At 41.4% G+C, this 22225-nt stretch overlaps 1 protein-coding gene across 12 annotated transcripts in view; it reads right to left on the minus strand.

The window, feature by feature from the left end:
- Positions 1 to 22225, minus strand: part of Cdk5rap2 (CDK5 regulatory subunit associated protein 2) — a 190066-nt gene that overhangs the window by 56033 nt on the left and 111808 nt on the right. For all 12 annotated transcript variants that reach the window (XM_060381226.1, XM_060381219.1, XM_060381224.1 and 9 more), the window contains 2 exons: positions 13957 to 14138; positions 3981 to 4392 (listed from right to left, as the gene is read on the minus strand). In XM_060381226.1, coding sequence (XP_060237209.1) covers positions 3981 to 4392; positions 13957 to 14138 — 594 coding nt within the window. The remainder of the gene's footprint in view (positions 1 to 3980; positions 4393 to 13956; positions 14139 to 22225) is intronic.

The raw sequence follows: 22225 nt of genomic DNA on the forward strand, positions 1-22225 counted from the left end.
ACCAGCAGGTTCCACCACTTTCACTATTATGCCTATCCAACTCATTGCACCATCCAGAAAGCCTAGAGACTTTTAAAAACTCCTTTTATTCACATCACTCCCTTTTGTTGCTCAATAGGCACCGATAAGTACAAGTGCTAAGGTGCCTCACAATTTTCTAACTCCCCTCATCCTCTTCTGGCACCCCTTAGTGCAGGCACCTAGCTCTCACCTAGGCAGTCTCCTGGGTAGTGTAGCATTCACTCCGAGTCTCTCTAATCTACTCCATGCTGAAGCAAAAAGGCAAACTGACTATTCCTTGCTGCTTAAAACTATAACTATTTCCTGGCTATCTTAAGCCAAAGGTCAATGTCCACATCATAACCTACGAAGCACAGCATGACCCAGAGTCTTAAACAGAGTCTAAGTCACTGCCCATTCCCATTTTAGCCTTCTCTCTGGTCACACCAGCCATCTATTGTTTCTGTAAAATGCCATGCTCCTTGAACCTCAGGGCTTTACCATATGCTCTGTCTAGAACATTCATTCTTGTTGACCTCCACTTTCCTACTAAGCCATTTAACAAGACAATTCAAATGTGCCATCCTCAAGAGAAAAAGCCCTCAACTTCCAAGTCCAAGCCCCTAAGGCTCACTGGTATACACTCAGTGTCCCTTGCCATTTTCCCTATAGGACATCTGAGAAAATCCATATTTATTGTCTGTTGTCCACACTTGAGTGTAAGGCCCTGGGTTTGGGTCTCTGCATATCTTTATCACACTGTATCATAGGTTTCAATCCAGTACATAGCAGACACTCTAGATGCCAGATAAGGCTATTTTTCAAACTTTAAACTTTAAACATACTCAAAAAATGAGAAGGATTCACATCTAGAATATAAGAAGTACTACAACTCAATAATAATAAGATATAATGGTCTAATTAAAATTTAGGAAACAGACAGGCAGAGATGTCTCTGGTAGAAATCGCGCAGATCTAACAAGCACATGGGAGGATGTTTAGCATCAACAGCCATCAGAGGGCTGCAACTGAAATCTCAACAGAACACATTCATGCGTCTTCACTCCTACCAGGGCAGCTACAATCAGAGATGGTACCAAATGTGGGTGAGGAGATGGAGTTACTGGAAGCCTCATACACTGCTGGGAAGAAAATAAAAATAGTACAAGCAGTACCATTTTAAGTTCCTTAAAATTGCTAAACAGAGAATAAGCATTTGGGCCATCATCTTTACTTCTATATATCTACTCAAGAGAAGTAAAATCACCTATGCACACAAACATCTATGAGTAGCAAAAAAATGCATAATATAAAAATAAAATGTACAATATCCCTTCCCTAGCATGTTATGTGGTGATAAGAACTATCTCATGCAGCAACATGAATGAATTATGAAAGCATCACATGAAGTGGGAAATCTAGTCACATGTTACATGAGTCCATTTATTGGAAATGCCCAGGACCAGAAGGTAGATCCGTGGCTGCTTAGCACTTGCCATGGGCAGGTAGGAAACTGGTTTGACTACTAAGGAGTAAGGGATTTCCTTAGGGTATTATGGAAATGCATTATCATCATGCTTGTTCTCAAAGAACCAAGGTGTTAAATAGCTACCCTATTATTATCATACAGCAAGAAGGCTCCGGGGTCAAACCAGTTCTGCAGATTCCAAGGCTGTTAGGAAAAGGGGATGCTTTCTGTCCTAGAGTTCCTAGGAAAGGGAAAAAAACTGTTCAAGGACAAGGATAGTCTGAAGAAGTAAAAGGAACCACTTGAAAGGAAGTGGATGGCCTCAGCAGAGGACTGGGAAAAAACAGTCAATTTCTCTTGGTCCTGGGTCTCCACCAGTCTTTATTCTTGGATCCAAATCTGTATGTCATATGGCAGCAAAGAAGAGATCTGAAGTGCTCAAATGCCAAAGCCTATTTGAAGCTGGAAGACTGCCGTCAGTCAGCCTAACACAAGTTCTGAAATAACATCACACAATGTGCTGCCGTATGGACTGGAGCAATCCCACCTTCCATCATATTAATGATGAATTACTGCAAGTCCTTACTTGGGAATGGAACTCACATGCTCTGAGCTCCTGCAACACACAGCAATACTACCCTAGGCAATTCCATTCTTATCTCACTATGCTTCCATATAGCCTGGGAGTCTGGGCTGCACTGATCCCATTCAAGATACTGAGGCCAAGCTTAATGCAAGCACAGGTATGTTATAAAGTCTTCTATCTAGTCTCTGCCTCGCCGTTACAGTGCAGTAATGTTCTTTTTAATTGGGTATCAGAGTTCTAGCTTAAGTCACTGGATTACCAATTTTGCCACCACCAAAAGTACAAAAGAAGCCAGTGTCTGCCTTCATCTGAAACCAAGCAAGCAATTATCCTCTCACCACTTGCCAGCTGAGTCACTTTGGACAGTTCTCTAAGTGTTGTTTCTTCCTATGTGAAATGTTGAAAAAATTAGATAATACAGACAACTGACCATAGTCCTTGGTACATAGTAAATGAATAAATAAAAATTCCCTCATTTTAAAAACATGGAAAATATAATTTTATTTAAAAAATAAAATTAATCTATTTAGAAAAATTAAGTCCATTGAATTATCCAATTTCCTGAACATTGGATGGCATCTCCCACACAATAGAAAAAAGCAAACATAAAAATAAAGAAAAAAACAAAAACAAAAACAACCTACCCAGTTTTTCTAATACACAGGTACAAACTGAGGGAGCTAGGCACAGAAGAGCAATTCTATTCTAGCCAAATTGCACAAATTTGCATTTTAAGTACCATTAATATAATGGCTATATATATGTGTGTGTGTGTGTGTGTGTGTGTGTTTGTGTATGTCCCTACTGATATCTTTAGGAAAGGCTTTTCTAGAAATTACAGTTTGGGTGCATAATTTAAAACAATCAAAAGCAATTTTGCTAATGATATATTTAACTGGTAGGCACAAAAGCAGTAATTTAGTGGTCAGAAAATAAACTTAATTTTCCATTCTGATGGAAGGAAGCAGTATATACAGTTGATTTCGCTGCTACAAAACAGCCATCAGAAGCAAGCATCCCAGAATTATGTCAGAATTATGACAGCTTTGCCTCTCCATCAGAACACATCTCTGCTACATGGATTCTCAATCCCAACCCCAAGTCCCAGAGGACTGACTGTAAATAGATCCAACCACACACTGCTGAGAATGTCTCATTCTTAATAATCTGGCCTGTGTGACTGTGCTTACAGAGCAGCTGCTCAGAGGGAAAAGCAACACACAGACCTTTCACTTAGAAAAACCAGACCTTTCCATTTTGGACCACCATGGCTGGAAAGCAGTTTATCAAGAAACAGGAATGGTCCTGCAGGCACACAGAGTGAGTGCCCCAGCCTAGGTCCTTTACTTTCAGCTAGCTAACCCTGAGTACTCAGGATATGGCAACCATAAAAATGAAGCCCTCAGAATCCTGTCTCTCCCACATAAAAGTCCCCCTAAAACAGAAGCCAGGTTCTCATCTTCCTCTAAAGTCCAGCTGTTACAATTTTACTGCAACCTGCAACAGGAAATGTCCTTCAGTCAATGAGAACTGTATAAACTCTGGTCCAATGGAATCTTAAGCAGCCCTCAAGGGGAAACATCCAAGTTCATAAAACCAAAGAGAAAACTGCAGGCAGGTAGACCAACAGAATTCCACATGTGCTTTTCCTGGTGAAAACACAAAAGCATCCTGGTAAATGAGATAGAGCTATGTCAGGGTAGAAAGTGGAATGGGAGGGCAGGGAGGAAAAGAGGCATGGAGGCGGAGGCTGGTACAACACGGGCAGATAAAGCCTCCAGACTGACTTGGCCTTCAAAGAAATAGAAAACGTAGTGGCATTCAAGATGATTTTTTTTAAAACCTTTTATGTTGTTGTCTGCATAACAACAACATATGTTGTTAATATTACATATGTAAATATAAATGTAACATTACAGAGCTTACCTTGTTGATGGCACTGGGGAATGAAAGGGGAGTGGTCCGTAGCCCTGGCATCTCACCCAAGGCCCCTGACCCAGGCTCAGTACTGAAAATGGCTTCTTTTGATTTCTCTACCCAAGCTTCTCTTAGAGATTTGAATCCATGAGGGGTATCCTCAATGGTGATGGTCTGCACTGAGGCATTCTTCAGGCCCACCTTGCCTTCGTCACCTGTCCTCCACATTGACTTGAGTTCATTGCGTGACTTGGAGAATGAATTGGCTGGGAAGGAAGGGCCAAGTTCATCTCTCAACTGAACAGTTACTTGCTGAAGCACTTTCTCAGCTTTACTATCAAGGTGGTCTCCAGGAAGGCCCTGCTCCTCCAAGCATATTCGTTCCAAAAGCAGGGCACCAAGTGCTTTCAGAAGATCCGGCCTGTTTTTCCAAAGAAAGACAGTAGGAGAGTCAACCCCCTATTGCAGCTTTGTAGCCAACCCAGCCTCCCAAGTTTTCTGCCACCAATCCTGTCCAGATTCTGTCTGTAGTAAACAGTGAATTTGCAAATATGCCAGGAACCATGACAAACATTTACCTCATACAATATCATAACACCCAAAGATGGCCTGTATTGCCCTGTTGAATTCATGGATAATTTCACACAGGTATACAGTTAAGTGGGCCAAATGGATATATGAATGGGGGATGACCTAGAAAGGAGCAAATGGGATCATAGGGTGCCCATGGCAATTATAGAGCCCCCACTCCATGACATTGGCTGCACTCCTATGTTTAGTATACAAGTATGGCTTTGGATGAATTCTGCCTTCCTGGCTAGTCCATCGTGACTGATTCATCCTGATATATAAAAGGTACTCAATAAACAGACATTGATGAAGGGATGCTTTATTAACAAGCATGTAGATTGAGCACAAATTGCACTGGTTTGAAGTCTGGGCTAGGTTTTTGTTTTGTTTTTGTTTTTGTTTTTTGGTCAAATATATACAATCTAGGGTCATTTGTGAGGAAAGAATCTCAATTAAGAATATGCCCTCTCATATTAGATATATAATATAGGATAAACATACTAAAATCTGTACACCTAAAGAAACTAATCAAGAAGGAGGACTCTAGCTAAATTGCTTAATCCCCATTCAGAAAAGCAAAGAGGATGAACATCAGAAGAGGGAGAAAACAGGGAACAGGACAGGAGCCTACCACAGAAGACCTCTGAAAGGCTCTACCCTTCAGGGTATCAGAACAGATGCTGAGACTTATAGCCAAACTTTAGGCAGAGTGCAGAGAATCTTATGAAAGAAGGGGTAGCTAGAAAGACCTGGAAGGACAGGAGCTCCACAAGGAGAGCAACAGAACCAAAAAATCTGGGCACAGGGGTCTTTTCTGAGACTGATACTCCAACCATGGAGATAACCTAGAACCCCTGCACAGAGGCAGCCCATGGCAGTTCAATGTCCAAATGGATTCCATAGTAATGGGAACAGGGACTGTCTCTGACATGAACTGATTGGCCTGCTCTTTGATCACCTCCCCCTGAGGGGGGAGCAGCCTTACCAGGCCACAGAGGAAGACAATGCAGCCACTCCTGATGAGACCTGACAGACTAGGATCAGAAGGAAGGAGAGGAGGACCTCCCCTACCAGTGGACTTGGGGAGGGACATGGGTGAAGAAGGGGGAAGGAGGGTAGGACTGGGAAGGGAAGAGGGAGGGAGCTATAGGTGTGATACAAAGTGAATAAACTGTAATTACTAAAAAGAAATATATGCCCCCTCAGACTGGCCTATAGTTTTGAGACATTTTCCTGATTGGCTGAGATGAGGGACCAAGCCCACTGTGGATAGTGCCATCAGTGGGCAGATAGTCACAGAATATAAGAAAGCAGCTTGAGCAAGCCAATAAGCAGCATTAGTCCATGGTCTCTGCTTCAGTTTCTGCTGTGGCTTTCTCTGATATTTGACTGTAAGCCAAGTAAACACCATCCTCCCCAAGCTGCTTTTGGACATTGTCTTTTTCACAGCAAATTGGAACCACAACAAATAGAAAGGGCTTCAGGGTTTGAGAGTATTGCTCAGAGACAGAGCATTTGGTTAGCATGCGTAAGGCTCTCAGTTCGGCCCCAGCACAGAAAGTAAAATAAATGTAAATACATAAATGAACAAATAAACAAACAAAACAAATAAAATGGCTCCAAACACTATGAGATTCACTGACAGAATGGTAAATCTTCTTCCACAAAACATGAAGAGTAAAGGAGCAGTGAGGATGAAGAGAGGTGGCATCCTGGTAGCAGATGCTCTTCAATGTCCCTTTCCAGGCTAGAGTGGTAAGATAGCAGAGAGCTCTGGGCTGAGAGCTGTGTGGTATGAATGTCCTAGCTTCTATCCTGAGAAGGACGAAAGCCCAAGCTACACTGCCCACCAGAGAGTGCTGGGCTGCCCAGACCAACCATAGGATCTGCACCAGCTTCCTGCTCCTGTATACACAAGTCTAGTAAGTCTCTGGCCCTGCTTTCCAGGGACTTGGATAAAGCCACCATGAAAAGCACACAGGATAGCGCTGGTGTGGCACATGCTGGAAGACTCCTTTGTGTGCTGGACACTGTACTGACGCAACGGCTACAGCAGGCGTATAAACTGAGGGTAGAAAAGGGTATATAAATCAGTCACTAATCCACAAGGCAAAGGGGGAAACAACAGGAACAGATTAGTGTAAGCATGACACAGAGATGAACAGTCATGTCACTGTGTAGTGAAGAAAGAAAGGCTGGGAAGTAGGCAGCAGACACAGGAAGGGTCCCACACAACACAGCATGCCGAGGAAAGGCTAGGCTTATTCATACATAGGCTTCAGAGAGGTGAAGAGCTACTGTGTGAAGGGTAGATTTCCTGTCAAGATGGTGGCATAAACAGGTATGTGCCCTTCCAATCTCATCTACTCCCAGAAATGGCAGTAGGTATAAATAAGAAGAGGAGCACTAGGGCTCAAAACCAAAGGTACACATATGCCAAAGAAGAAACTCAGCCTAGAATTGAGAGGGAGAGGGTAACAAAAGAAACACAAATTCATGCTCAGGGCAGCCGTGCAATCTGACAGATGGTATAGGCCCCAAAGGGCCAAGTTGAGACAACATCAGTAGTCTTACCCTAGAAGAATATGGGAAAGTAAGAGTGTGATGGTTAAAAAACACAAACCAAACTTACATGTAAAATCCACTCTTAGAAAAGACAACAATTACACGAGAAAAATGGCTTAGTAGGTAAGAAAGTTTGTTCTTGCACCCATGTAGAAATACAGGCATGGATGCATGGGCCTGTATTCAAGCACTGGAGAACACAGATAGGGGTATACTGAGAGCTCAATGCCAGCTACACTAACTGAGAAAGTGAGCTTCCCGTTCAGTGAGAGAGCTTTGTTTCAGAGCAGTAAAGCAGACAGTAACAAAGAAAAGCACCATGTATGCATACAGGCATATATACCTGTACACATCAGGTACCACATTCCATATCCACATATACATATGAATACACCAAAAGAAAAATGACAACCTAAGAAATTAGAAATTTTGAATGCAAGGGAATAGAAAGCAATCCACTGAAGAGTTCAAAAAATGGTTTAAGATCTATTTATTACTACTTTTTGTGTGTGAGTGTTTATTTTTATTTTATATCTGTGGGGCACTCTGCAGTCCCTGCAGAGGTCAGAAGAGCATATCCCAGTTCTCTGGAACTGTAGTTACAGGTAGTTCTGAACTGCCACATGGGTGCTAGGAATCAAACCTGGCTTTTCGATAAGAGCAGCAGGTGCTCTTAACTCCTGGGCCATCTCTCCAGGTCACAAGAATAAGGTTTAAATCACCAACAAAATAAAGAAAGTAAACAAAATGACAAGGCAGAAGAAAACTGAGAAAAAAATGCTCCAGGCAAGGGTTGGTCTAGTGTAGTGGCTGCCTTCTAGAAAAAGTCGGCTAGAGGTGAAGTCAGGCAGTCACAGAGAATAGACAGCAGAGACCCTTTTTGGTTATTTCTCTTGCTTTTTCCAGTCAGTGTCTCCTAACTGCTTCACTTCAAGAAACCTTGTGAGGCAGACATACTCTAGCCTACCCTCCCTCTGCTGTCAGGCAACACTGAAAACAGCAGTACCCGTACTCATCTTCTCAATGTGCCCGCTGCAGACAGCAGTTCAGTGAGAGTCACTTCCACAGTCCAAAGATGTAGATCAGGGAAGTCAACTCAATTTAAATTAAAAAATAAATAAATAAATAAAAGCAAAATGCATGCTGCATCATTCACTTCTAGTATGAAATCATTTGGACTGCACAGACCAACTTAAGGTACAGTAAACCTAGACTTTAAAAACATTTCTGATTTTTAAGCATCAGAACTAAATTTTCATTTCCTTCCTTTCTTAACACAGGTAAGAAATAATGACAATTGCTAGTCAGCAAGCCAAAGAAGGACCATCATTCACCCAACAACATACAATAAAACCCAGGAAAAGGACTTTACAAATGGGCAGTAAACTGTGGCAATGGAGGCCATTGCAACATACTAAAGTGGTGGCTATTAAGTGCTGCTTGGCTGAAAATGGAAACAGCAGATTCATTAAGCTGTCTCTGTAATAAGTTCCTGCAGGTGGTCCAAGGGTCTTATCAGAAGCCCGAGTGATGCTTCTGTGCCCATCCTGAGCTTGTGTGCACTTGCTATGTGTCAGATCCTCCAAAAACAAAACATTCTCACATGCGGTGAGTCCAGATGAAGAAACAGGCTCAAAGAGAGACAAACTCTCAAACAAGTGGCAGAGCAGAAATTAAAACCCAGGCTTTTCTGAGTCTACAAGGACTCTAACTCTTTTTGGTCTCCCAAACTTAACCTTTGGCTGCACTGTAAAATGTTCAACTATCTGCACATTAATCCAAACACTGACAGGATACTTTCCATTCTTCCAAGGAGGAATAGACATGCCACTGAGTTGAAGACAGACACATAACAATGCATACACTGATAGCTAAATCAATGAAGTACAGTATAAATACTATGACTGAGAGGGAAAGACAAAAAAGAATCCTGAGAGAAAGCATACCCATAGAATTCTCTTTAGATTAAGTGATCAGAAAAGGCCTCTCTACAGAGCTGACTGCTCACAGAGGCTCTGATGGTTTGGGTGAGTGTATCGAAATAGAGGGAAGAGTAGATACTGGAAGTCCCCTGGTAAGAACAAATTTGGCCAGCGAGGCTTAGGCCCAGCAAACACAAGGTGTGGATGTTGAAGACAGAGAAATGGAAAAGACTGGGTCAAGAAGCTCTGAACTGACTGACTGTGACAGTGAAAATCTACTGGAAGATGTTGTCATAGAAGAGAGGTAATCCAAATTAAGTTTTAAAAAGAACTTGGCTACTCTGTGGATAATAGACTACAGAGAGGCAGAAATGGTAACAGGAGGGTAAATAAGGAGGCTGTACAAATGCAAAAGTCCAAACAAGAAATGGTGGCAACTTAAACCAAGAAGATAAGAACAGAAAGGAAAGGGGACTGAATTAGGACACTAGTCTGTAGGGACAATGGTGAGGACTCACTATGGGTTTTGGGGACAGAGGAGCTTGCATTTTGGGCTACAGCTATTAGGCAATGCAGGACATAAGTATGACGATGACTAGAGAAGCAGCAAACTGGCACAATGTGTGTCTTAGGTCAGCACTGAAATGTCTGATTCACAAGCAGGAAGTGCCCAGCACACAGCTGGCTGTTAGGGTCAAGAGGCAGAAATCAGAGCTACATAGCACATTCCAAATGCAAGAAAGAGTGTGGGAACAAAGAAAGAAAGGGGCTGAAGACATGGCTCTGAGATATATACTTGCATTCTCTAACAAAGAAGGCAGAGAGGAAGAAGGCAGGGAGGTAAACAGAAACTCTAGGCTAGAGAGAAGGGTCAGCTGCTGCTAAAAGGCTGGCCAATGGATTTCACAGTTTAGAAACTTGCTAACTTGATAAATGGGGCAAAGGCTAAGAAGGCTCTTATGATGGGGTAGAAAATGTGAGAGGTTGGAAGCTGTGGATATCAGCAACTCTTTTTAGAAATTATCCCTGGAATTGGAATAAAGAAATTGGATAGTAGCTAAAAATGGATGTGAAACCAGAAGGCGGTACTTTTCCCAGTGCCTAACATAAGGTGTGTATTATGCTTATGACTCAGCAAAGGGGGAAATTTGATGATTCAGAAGAGACAGGAAGCTGGGAGGTCAGAAGTGAAGTCACAAGAGGAAGGCTGTTCTTGGACAGTAGCAGGGATATTTCTACCCTATCATAGGAAAGGCAGACTTTTCATCTGACAGTGAAACAGTGGCTCAAATGTGATTGTTTCTATCAGTGACAAATGAACCAGGGTCATCAGCCAGTGGGATATAAGGAAACGTTGCCATAGCAAATGCTAGGCACATAGGTCCTAGAAACACAGATTATACGAGCAACTGCCCAAGGCTAGGGTAGAATAGATGACTAGGGTTAGCCTAGATATCAGATATCAGAAAAAGAAAACATAAGTGTAAGGTAAACAGGACTAGCATATCCCTGAACCCTGAAACAAAGGATACTTTGAGACTTATTCTCAGTACTAAGATGGGCAGAGTGGCCAATAAAGAGAAGGCAAGAGATGAATAGTACTGTATAAACAGCTAAGAAGTGGGCCACACAGATACACAGCTAGTAGAAACATAACTAGCCAGAATAACATACTGCATTCTTCAATGACTGCCAGAAGCACTGTGATACCCAAATGAGAGGGACTATAGGCTCATAGCACCAGCCAGGAGGCTGCTGAGGTGATCCTGGAGAAAATGATGGACACTAGGTATGGGAGGAAACAATCTATGCTTAGGTGGTGGAGACAGGAACATGAGGGAGACCCCTGGGTTTCTAGAGTTTCTAGGGTCCTGTCTAGAACTTCCAGATGTCTATTAACTCTAAACTAAAAAACCTACCTTGCAAAACTGGCTAAGTCTTCTCCCTGGCAACCTAAACCTTGCCCAGTCCCTTTTGGCTACTTCTCCAATGCTGTCTTCAGACCTCCTGCCAGCCTCACATTCTGGTGGTTCTGGACCTATCACTCAACTATTGCCAGCACCATATTATTCTTTAGGGATTTAGCCTCTCTTCTACCATCAGTTAGAACCCAAGATTGTATGAGCTTTTCAAAAACAATTCTTTAGCATACTCAGTACTCCTCTTTCACATTTTTACAATTTCTCAGCTATCATATATCACTTAACATTAAACTACAGAGATCAAAAATATTAAATGAAGAGATTCTTAATCATGCCTCTGGAAACATGTAAGTGAAGGACTAGGAATCTACACAAAGTGAATGAATGCCAAGACAGAGGAGGGAGCAAGGCCTACTCCACAAGGCACACTGCCCTATCCTTCTCACTCCACCATCAACAGTGAGCTACTCTGGATAGGCAAGGGCAAGATAACTAATGAGCCATTTCCTGTTCCACTGTAGCAGACAGGTGGAGTCAGTGACTCTGGAGCCTCTCCATTCTGACAGTCCCTCCAGGTGGATGTACAAAGTACAAAGTCTCAAAGGCCGAGGGAGAAGTCTTAAGCCTAAGTCTATCACAATTTTGCACTGGTACCATCAGACACTGGCTCAGTAATGAATAGAGACACACATCATTAGCTGCTGTACCTGCATATGACATTCATTACCATCTTCCCTGGGCTGAGTGGCAAAAGGTAGAATTAATTGGCAAGGTACTTTTTTAAACAAGGTCTTACTATGGAAGCCCAGGCAGTCATCAAAGTCACCACCACAACCATCCTTGCAAGACGTAAGCAGCAATAGTAACAAAACTTTACTTAGTGTTGCTGTAGACATATACTTAGGACTCGCTATTTTATTTAATCTTTGTAAGATTCGTAAGGAATAATTATCATCAGCTCTCACTTTAGGGAAGAAAAAAACCAAAATGGGGACAGATGACATAGATCTGAATGGTGGAGCTAAATTGTTGTTTGTTTGTTTGTTTCCAGAGCAACAAAACCAACTCACTTCTAGAAGGAGTTTTCTAGACAAAAGACTAGAATTTCCCTGACGAATGAGAATACTGAATATTTCTCACTCCCCGCCCCCATAAAAATTCTCCAAAGACTAAGGGAATTCTGGGTCCCCAAACGCTTTGTGAAAAGATTACTGGCCACAGGATGTAAAGCTGAGCCTGTAAGGTAGCTTAAAAGAGCGTGGTCTACGTGGTCCAGGCTGCCTCGCCAAGCCACAGTGGAAGTGGATGTACTCAGTCCCACTTGATGTGCATCAAGGTTGGGTTGTTGGGGAGGGTCTCCCCTTTTCTGAGAAGTAGGGGAGAGGAGATAGGGGAAAGAGGGAGGGAAGGTAGGTGCCAGAAGAGAGGAGGGAGGAGGCTACTATTAAGATATAAAGTGAAACAAACAAACAAACTTAAAAAAAAAAAAAAAAAAAAGGATGGTCTAGAGTATGTACACAGGTCATGCCTTTAGCAGGTCCATGGAACCATGACCAAAATCATGGGTTCAGTAGCACACAGAGAACAACAGTGCTCAGAGGAAAAGGTAAGGCAGTTACACTGGCTCTTCTAACACCAGCTGTGGTTGCTAGGGGCTAGGAAGCCTATGGGACAGGCAACTGCTAGAGAAAGCAGGTACCCAATTATAAATATCACAGGTTTGCTGGCTCATAAAGGGCTTTCTCTAAATCCATAATTGGACTGGAATTTTTACAACTCAAGAGATTAAGAGTACTAATTTTGAAGACATACGATGAGAGCTCACACACACATGCTTTCCTGACAACTATTTGGAGCAGAGAAGTGTGTGCATTAGAAGAGAGCACACACAACCCACCCTCTCCAAGCCACCTTGTTCTCACCATGTTCCACATGTCCCCAGCTTACAGCATCCAAGAACACGCCCATGTGGCCCTATATGGTCCAGAGCAGTGGTACCTTTTACTTCAAACTTTATAAAGTTGGGGATTTAGAAGCTCCAGAAATTCTCTAGTCTTGAGTAGTGACTGCCCACCTATGAATTGGGTATGTCTCTCCAGTAGACTCATGCTAGAAAATGTTGGGTGTCAGGAATTAGGAGGGTCAGCCTTGCCAAGCTGGCTAAGAACAGAATGCTCTTGTCCTCTGTTCAGCAGAAGGGTCCCACAAGGGTTTACTACAGCAAAAATGTAAGGAAGACTAAAGTGCCTGGCTCTTGTCAAAGGTCAAAACAGTAGTGAATTGTGTTTTTCTGTCTGTATCAGAACTGAGATCTTTTACTGAAATATACTCCATACAAGACAATTTTCCTCAGTATTTTATCTTAGTGCACCCAACATCCCCAAGAAGTAGCTAGAGAAACTGAGGCATGGAGAAAAAAAAAAAGCACAGATCTTCCTGACTCTAAAGCCCAAGCAGCTGCCATGGATGGCCTAGAAGAAATATGAAAGGGGAAATGACTCATAAAGGGCTAATTTACAAAATACACATGCACCTAATGTTTCTCCTTCTCTGTGTTAGGAAAACAACCTTTAGTATTTCCCCACATAGGAACAACTCCCAGCTGATAAACTGAGAGGAGAATTTAGTTCAAGCTCGACATAAAACAGCAGAGTCAAGAATGAAGTGGTGTTTTTAAGCTGATGCCAAAACCAGAGGAGATGCTAGGAGGGCTGACTCCTCTCGCCACCGACAGCCAGGCAGCCCTATCTGGGACTCCAAGGAGTAATTCTAGGGAAAGCTTTCTCTTGCCTTTTTGTAATGAGCCTGTGTGTAGCTCTCTGCTCAAGTCCCCTCACAGCCACCAGCACCAAGCCTAATTACTTAATTATACAACTGGCAAGATTCCTTCCCATCTATTTCAGGAGCTCTCAGGTACACAGCACAGCACCATCTGAATCCATTTAGCAAAATGAGTGTGTTTGCTCCTCAAATGAGAGACAAAGAGGTACCCAGGCCCATGTCTACCTGGATTCCAGCAACGGTGTGGCCCTCTTGCAGGAGAAAGTGGCAAGCAGGCCCTGGAGCTCATCTTGTAGGCTCTGGCCTCCAGGGATGCTGGATGTGTGGGCCCCATGGTCTAAAAGATGTGACTCCATGTGCCTTAAATATCCATCTTTGCAACCATCCTCAGCATAGTCTTCCATGATCTACAAATGAAAGTATTTGGTCAAATAGTGGCATATGGAGAACGGAAGGGATAGTAGGAGAAAGGGATACGGGTGAGTGAGAACTGATCGAAAGGCATGCACAAAGAGGAAAAGGGAGGGTGCAAGCCTGCGAATCTATCCACTCATACTCACATTAAGGCAGGAGGTGTTTGCATTGCTTTTCTTACCCTCTGTCCACAACCTTTGCTATGGTTCAGAGAATAAAATGAGCTGACCAAGTTAGGGTAAGTGCCCTCTGGATTTATGTTCTCTTATCCAACGGTCCACTACTTGGAAATAATTCCTAAGAAGACCTTAAAAGCCATGTGGGGTGACACATGCCTGTAATCCCAGCACTCTGCGAGGCAGAGGCAGGTGTATCTCTCTGTAAGTCTGCAAGGGCAACCTGGTCTACAAAGTGAGTCCAGGACAGTCAAGGCTACACAGACAAACCTTGTCTCAGAAATAAACAAAACAAAAGAAATTGGAATGCATATATTCAACCATGCTTTATATAGTTATCATGTTTCATACAACAACATTACTTACACTACAGACATGTGCATTAATACTCTACTGACATTTACTAATTAACAGGGCTTGGTTAGGAAGGTGGACAGTTCCTAATTCCCGTGGAGATGTTTTTTACAGATCTACCTTCCTGGGTCAGTGGGTTTCCCAGAGGAGCACTACCACAGAGACTTCCAGTTAAGGCCTGTTCTGGGCATGTCCTGAGATGGTACAATTAGCATCTTCTCTTCCTTATCCAAAGCAGTAAATTTCCTTAATCAGTCTATAAATAACTCCTCTTGGCTTCATTATTGTTAGTGATACGCACATTAGACATTACTCCATCTTGCCACACCAGAAAAGTGATTAAGATTTTTTAAATGAAAGACGAGATTCACACAAATAAGCTGTTATTTATAGGTTGTTTGTCACCAATCTAGTTATTAAATCCATCAAATAAGCCATCTACAAAACAGGGAAAAGGAAATGGTTTCAGTATTGGAGAGAACCCATACAGAAAGGCAGTGGAAATTCAAATTCAGAGGTTAAACAAGGAAGAAAGAGGCAGGAGCGACATAGCCAAGGTTCAAAACCATGTTTGTGGAATTCCAGAGCACCCATTTTCATTGCTTCCTGTTCCAAAGCTACCCATATCAGCTGTGGCCCACTTATGACTCTATGAATATAGATACTTTGGAAATCTAACGTGCCACACCTGCAGCATCCACACCCACCATATCTCAACCTTCAAGTCTTTTTATGTCTAACCCTGCCCCTGGCATAGAGTAGACACAAAATGTAGGCAGAATTAACAGAAAACCAACCACACATACTCCATATTGCAGACTGACTTGGACACACGGTGAAACCGAGTAAGAAATAAACTATCCTACCACCTCTTTACTCTGCTCCAAATGCTGGTCACTTTGAAAATTATTCTCATTATCCACTTCAAATTTGATTGTGTCCTCATACTCCTTGCTAGCCAGAAGCTATATAGAACATGGATTGGTGTAAAAAATGCAACCACAACAAAGTGTCCAGCATGAATATATTTGAACACATCAGTTCTGTCTTTTCTCAAAAATTCAGAACAGTCAACACAAACAACAAAACACAAAGAGGCAAATGCCAAAGCCATGAGATAAAAATCAGCTCAAGTTAGAGCTACTGGCTGTGGATATATTCCACCTTCTCCCTCCCTCCCTCCCAAATAACTAAAGGCCTTTCTCTGGTCCTATGCAGCATTCCTGGGAGGCTGTAAATGAAGCATACTTTCTGCAGCCTCTGCCATTTGGCCTTTGATGGGACCGAAAAGAGCAAAGAGCAAAAAAAAAAAAAAAAACACAATAAATGAAATGACATTTATGGTATACCCAAATTATTCATCGCTTCTATTTAACACAGGGCATAAACGTCCTGTTAGACTATCACACGTGTGAGACACGTGTGAAACATGCATGACACTGTCCACAAATGTGGATAGTCCCAGTAACACGTCATTAAACTGAGAAGAGTGTCAGGTTGCCTGATAATAACTACACTTTTGGAAATAAAGGACTTATAGAAACTGCATGAATTTGAAATACCGAAAAGCAATGAAGTCCGGTTTTCAAGAATGGGTAGTACAAAGATCCCAGGAGAGCAAGAGCCCAGTTCTCCAAACAAGCAGAGTTTGGTCATCAGACATATGAATTACGCCAAGCTGGCCATGACCAGTGAAGGTGTCAATCAAAGGTATTCTAAAAATCACTCATGTTGTTAATGTAGCTCTAAGCAGAAGACAGGAAAGCCAGGGAGTTCAGGGTCATTTGTTGGGCAGTTGTATGTATGTAATACTTGTAGCTCTGTCTGAAGAGTTTTTTATGAGTTTCTACATCAGTCAATTGCAATTTTAACTCTTCCCTGCCCAGCTGAAATTTTTCTTATCTTCCCCTGAGAAGAAGAACCTTGTTCAGAAGAAATTGAAAACAAAACAGACTTAGGAATGTTACTTTATAGGAAGTTCTCAAGGCCAGAATACTCTAGCCTACTACATCTGAACTACAATAAAGATCAAAGAGATCTGTTGAACACAAACCACATCCTACAATACTACAAAGCATAACAAAGGGTGATATGAACAAACTTGTTAAGGTATAAAAGTTTGTAGAACTAGTGAGGTACCCTCATTCTACTAGTTTCTTTCCTTTTTTTTGAATCCTTGGCAAGGGGAAGAAGAGATTGTTTTGCAATATATTCCTGTCTGGCCTGGAACTTACTAAACCAGGCTAGTTTCAAATATGCCTCTACTGCTGCCTCTTCATGTTGGGATTGCTAATGTGTGCTACTATGCCTTGTAGATATTCTAAAGAGATAAGAGATAAGGACCAAACAAAGCTACTAAATATTAAACTTACTAGGAAAAACAAAAGACAAAAAAGGTCCCCAAAGACTGGCACATAGATGCTCCTATCACCCTTGGTCCACAAGTCTACTTAACAGAACAAAGAACAAATGCTAATACATTCAAACAATGAGATACAAGAAACTATTAGCTCAAATAAAAACAAGAGTGAATTTCAAAATGATCACGCTGAGTAAAGAGTTGATTCACTATGATTCTAGTTATTTGAAAGTCTAACAGAAAGATTTAAAGATTTTACACAGTAGACAAAGCAGAGGAGTAGGTAGAGTGCGGGATGAACACAAATGGACATGAGGGATCGCGAAAGAAGTTTAGGTTTCATTTACAGGCACTTAGCAAATATTGGCCTACAGCCTTTCATGAAAAAATGAAAAGGTAGCTATAAAATATATACTGGTTAAGGGCAGGGGAGATGACTCAGTGGGTAAAGGCACTTGCCATCAAGCCTGACAATCTAAGTTCAGCCCTGACAAGGTAGAAAAGAAGAACTAATTACTTCAAGTTGTCCTCTGACCTCTACACGTGTTGTGGCACATTCACACATAAAAGCACACATACACACAAACATACAAAATAAATAAACGTAGTATAAATTTGTAGTTAAAATATATATGCTAGTTAAAGATACACCTGCTTAAATATTTTGGACAAATATACTGATTTCTTTACAATTTCCATTGAAATTATTGAAAAGACGAGATAGAATAATGACAGGAAAAAATGTTAACAGTCTAGATAGCAAGTAAGTACCACATGATCTCATTTAAGTGGAATTTAAACAAGTCAGACCTTCAGAAATTTAGAAAGAGGCTGGTGAGAGTAAGGGGAAGGAAAGAAGAACCGGCTGGAAGAGAAGAGGTTGACAGAGGGTAGTTGGACAGGTGCAACATGTGAGCTGCTGCACAGCACATGCCTACAGGTAAAGTAACATACTTACCATGAAGATACAAGAGAAAATTTTATCTTAAAGAAGTGCAAAATGCTTGATGAGCTAAATATATTTGCTTTGGCTTAAACATTACACAGTACACGTTTGTATCCAAACATCACAAAATACTCTGTTAATGCCTATAATTATTTTGAAGATGGCTCAATTATGTCATTTATAATTTTTCTAAACAATAAAAATAATCAACTGAGAAAAGAAAATGTGCTATTTAAAAAAATAGATTAATAAATGGTTTAATGTCTTATGTAATGCCTTAAATATTTTATTAATGACATTTACATTTGATGAATAAATTTATACAAAAAAACTGGTTATTTTGTTATTGTTTGTTTTTCATTTTGAGAAATGGTCTCATGTAGTCCAAGCTCACCTCAAACTCACTACATAGTTGAGGATGACCATCAACTTCTTATCTTCCTAACTTCCCAAGTTCTGGCATGGAGGTGTTCACCACCATGCCTGGCTTTTGGAGTGCCCATATAAATTCACATAAGTTAATGTGAGGGTTACAACAACATTGGCAAAGTAAAGTTTTCTGAACACATGACAACCAAAAGTTACTTCAAACTCTTAAGGGGTTTCTGGTGGCAACTGCCCATACTGCATCACACAACTTCAATACAGCTGAACACCCACCATATGTGCCCTGCAATATGCATGGCATTATATTGTGCAATATCAACCAATACTGCACAAAACCTCAGCTCATATTTGAGACTACTGGATGATATCAATTACTGTATAGACACTGTATTGCTCTTACAGACACTTGGATTAATTACAGAAAATAAACTTACTATTTTCTTATCATCATTCCTCAACATGTAAGCATCAAATTGGTTCACCTTTGTGTTTCACAGTATAATGTCCATTTTGCAAAACTGCTTTTTGAGTTGGCAGCAAAAAGCTCATTAAAGAAAAAAGTTATTAAATAAGCCAGGTGCAGTGGCAAATGCCTGTTACCCCAGCACTCAGGGAGGCAGAGACAGGCGGATCTCTACAATCCAAGTCTAGAGCCAAGGCCACACAGAGAAATGCTGTCTCAGAAAAAACAAAAACAAACAAAAAAATCGGTAAATAAAATTTGACTTAAAATTAAATAAAAATTACCAGTAAGTTTTTACATTTTATTTTATTTTGCATATTTATCTGTGTGTCTGTCTGTATGCATGGATATATTTATGCATGGGTATGGGCCCCTGTGTGCATGCAGAGGCCTGTAATATTATAGGTTTGAGGAGTCCAGCTTGTTATTTTAGTACAGAAATCCCAATCCTAGTCCTCATGATAATGCAGCAAATACCCTTCACCTGTTGAGCCATCTCTGCAGCTCTACCCAACAATTTCTGAAATGGTCTCTAGACATATTCTGCTTTTCTGTACTATGCATTTATAGGAAGCAACTGATAGAATTGGTATCATAAAATCAAAATGTCAATCAACTCTGAAAAATGTTAAAGATGCTATGCATCCTACTCAATAAATATTCAGCCAAGATTTAAGTCTTTAAATAAAAATAAACAAGCACATCCATCTCATTAGCATTTAAATTTGCTTCTACCTTTAATAAATGGTAAAACTATATGTACGAAAAGACTTGCTTTAAAACCTACTTCTTTATGATTGATTACCAGAAACTGTGAGCTGTGTATAGCTAGATGGCTGAGACTGTGTAGAAACACCTCAGGGGAAAAGGAGTTGCCAAGTAGAAAAACCTACAAGACATTGCTTGAGTCACACAAGATCCACTTCTTGACCAATGTGACAGCTCTATAAATACCTAAGCTCAATTAAATTACACTTTTTAATCTATCTTCATGTCCCCCAGCCTCAGCTTTCTAACCACACAAAAGAATGACAACAACAAAAAACAAACAGTAAACAACAACAACCACTAACCTTCCTGAATACTACAGCTTCCTAGCACCCTCCAGCTCACATGACCTCAACTGGAAATATTAGTTCCACAAGCAGTCACACGTTTCAACATTTAAAACTCTGACCATGTCCTGCTGAAATTAACCTGTAAGATGGTGACTTCTCTAATCCACTTAAAAAATGGGGAACAGAGCTAAACAGAGAATTCTCTGTAGAGGAATACCGAATGGCAGAGAAGCACTTAAAGAAATGCTCAACCTCACTAGCCATTAGGGAAATGCAAATCAAAACAACCCTGAGATTTCACCTTACACCCATGAGAATGGCCAAGATCAAAAACTCAAGTGACAACACATGCTGGAGAGGTTGTGGAGAAAGGGGAACCCTTCTCCACTGCTGGTGGGAATGTAAACTTGTACAACCACTCTGGAAATCAATCTGGCGCTTTCTCAGACAACTAGGAATAGCGCTTCCTCAAGATCCAGCCATACCACTACTGGGCATATATCCAAAAGAGGCTCAAGTACACAAAAAGGACATTTGCTCAACCATGTTTGTAGCAGCTTTATTTGTAATAGCCAGAAGCTGGAAACAACCCAGATGCCCCTCAACTGAAGAATGGATGCAGAAATTGTGGTACATCTACACAATGGAATATTACTCAGCAATGAAAAATAAGGAAATCATGAAATTCGCAGGTAAATGGTGGGATCTGGAAAGGATCATTCTGAGTGAGTTGTCCCAGAAGCAAAAAGACACACATGGTATATACTCACTCATATAGACATACAACATAGGACAAACCCACTAAAACCTGTGCATCTAAAGAAACTAAGCAAGAGAGAGGACCCTAACTAAAATGTCCAATCCCCATCCGGAAAGTCAAAGAGGATGGACATCAGAAGAAGAAGAAAACAGGAAACAACCTAGGAACCTACCACAGAAGGCCTCTGAAAGCCTCTGCCCTTCAGACTATCAAAGCAGATGCTGAGCCTGATGGGCAACTGTTGGGCAGAGTGAATGGAATTTTAGGTAAGAACTGGGAAATAGTAAGAGCTGGAGAGGACAGGGTCTCCACAAGGAGAGCAACAGAACAAGAAAATTTGAACATAGGGAACTTCCCAGAGACTCATACTCCAACCAAGGACTATTCACGGAGATAACCCAGAACCCCTGCACAGATGTAGCCCAGGGCAGTTCAGAGTCCAATTGGGTTACATAGTAATGTGAAGAGGGACTGCCTCTGACATAATCTGATTGGCCTGCTCTTTGATCACCTCCCTCTGGGGGGGGGGGGGGAGCAGCCTTACCAGGCCATAGTAGAGGACAATGCAGCCACTTTTGATGTGAACTGACACACTAAGATCAGAAAGGAGAGGAGAACCTCCCCTATTAGTGGACTTGGGGAGTGGCATGCAAGCAGAGGGAGGAGGGAGGGTGGGATTGGGAGGGGAGGAGGGAGGGGCTTATGGGGGGATGCAGAATGAATAAAGTGTAATTGATGAAAAATTTAAAAAAAGGGAAAAAATTAAAAAAAAAAAACTAAAAAAAAAAAAAAAGATGGTGACTTCTCTAGCATCAAGTAATAAGTGGCAAACAGAAGAAAAAAGGAGCACCTGGATGGAGACATCCATAATTAAGCACATTAAGGTAACAGGATAGCTGTTGGTCACTTGGACAGTTTCTACATAAACTACCCACATATGGGAATTGTACATCCTCCTGTTTTGTTGGGATGGTGCTGATTAAGGGCAATCACTTTGGAAAGAAACACGACAAACTCTATTAGGCCTTCATCAATTAGAATTTTTGGAGAAAGATATCTGAAAACTAATTGTATGATTATTGCATATCTGTATCCATGAGTAATTACAGATCTGGGGATATAATCTTAGGAAAGAAATCCTAAGGACAGAAAAAGACCTGTGTACAGAACCAGTCCAGGTATCCAACAAGAAAGATTTAGGCCCTTAAACAGTCCTCAGATGGAAAATGCTGCTATGACTTAATGAGATTTAGAAAAAAAACAAAAGGGAAGAAAACTGCATTTAATATAAGTGGCACAATCAGAAGGGACAGTTTGGAAATGTCAATTATGCTGTTTGAAAGCAGCAGGATTAGGGACATTTCTCTATATTCTAACATCTCTCTTCTCCTCTCCTCTCTCCCCGACCCCAACTCTCACTTCCATGATTTACAGCCTCTAAGAAAACAGAAATGATGCTTTGGACCCTCTCTCTGTAAATCCTGCTGCTCAGAGAAAGCTGTGGGCAACATGGACATTTCTAGCTGTGTCTTACGGAAGGAGATCCACACACTCTCCCAGAGAACAGCAGGCTCCCC

The sequence above is a fragment of the Meriones unguiculatus genome, chromosome 3, assembly GCF_030254825.1.
Source record: "Meriones unguiculatus strain TT.TT164.6M chromosome 3, Bangor_MerUng_6.1, whole genome shotgun sequence".
In the NCBI taxonomy this organism is placed as follows: Eukaryota; Metazoa; Chordata; class Mammalia; order Rodentia; family Muridae; genus Meriones; species Meriones unguiculatus.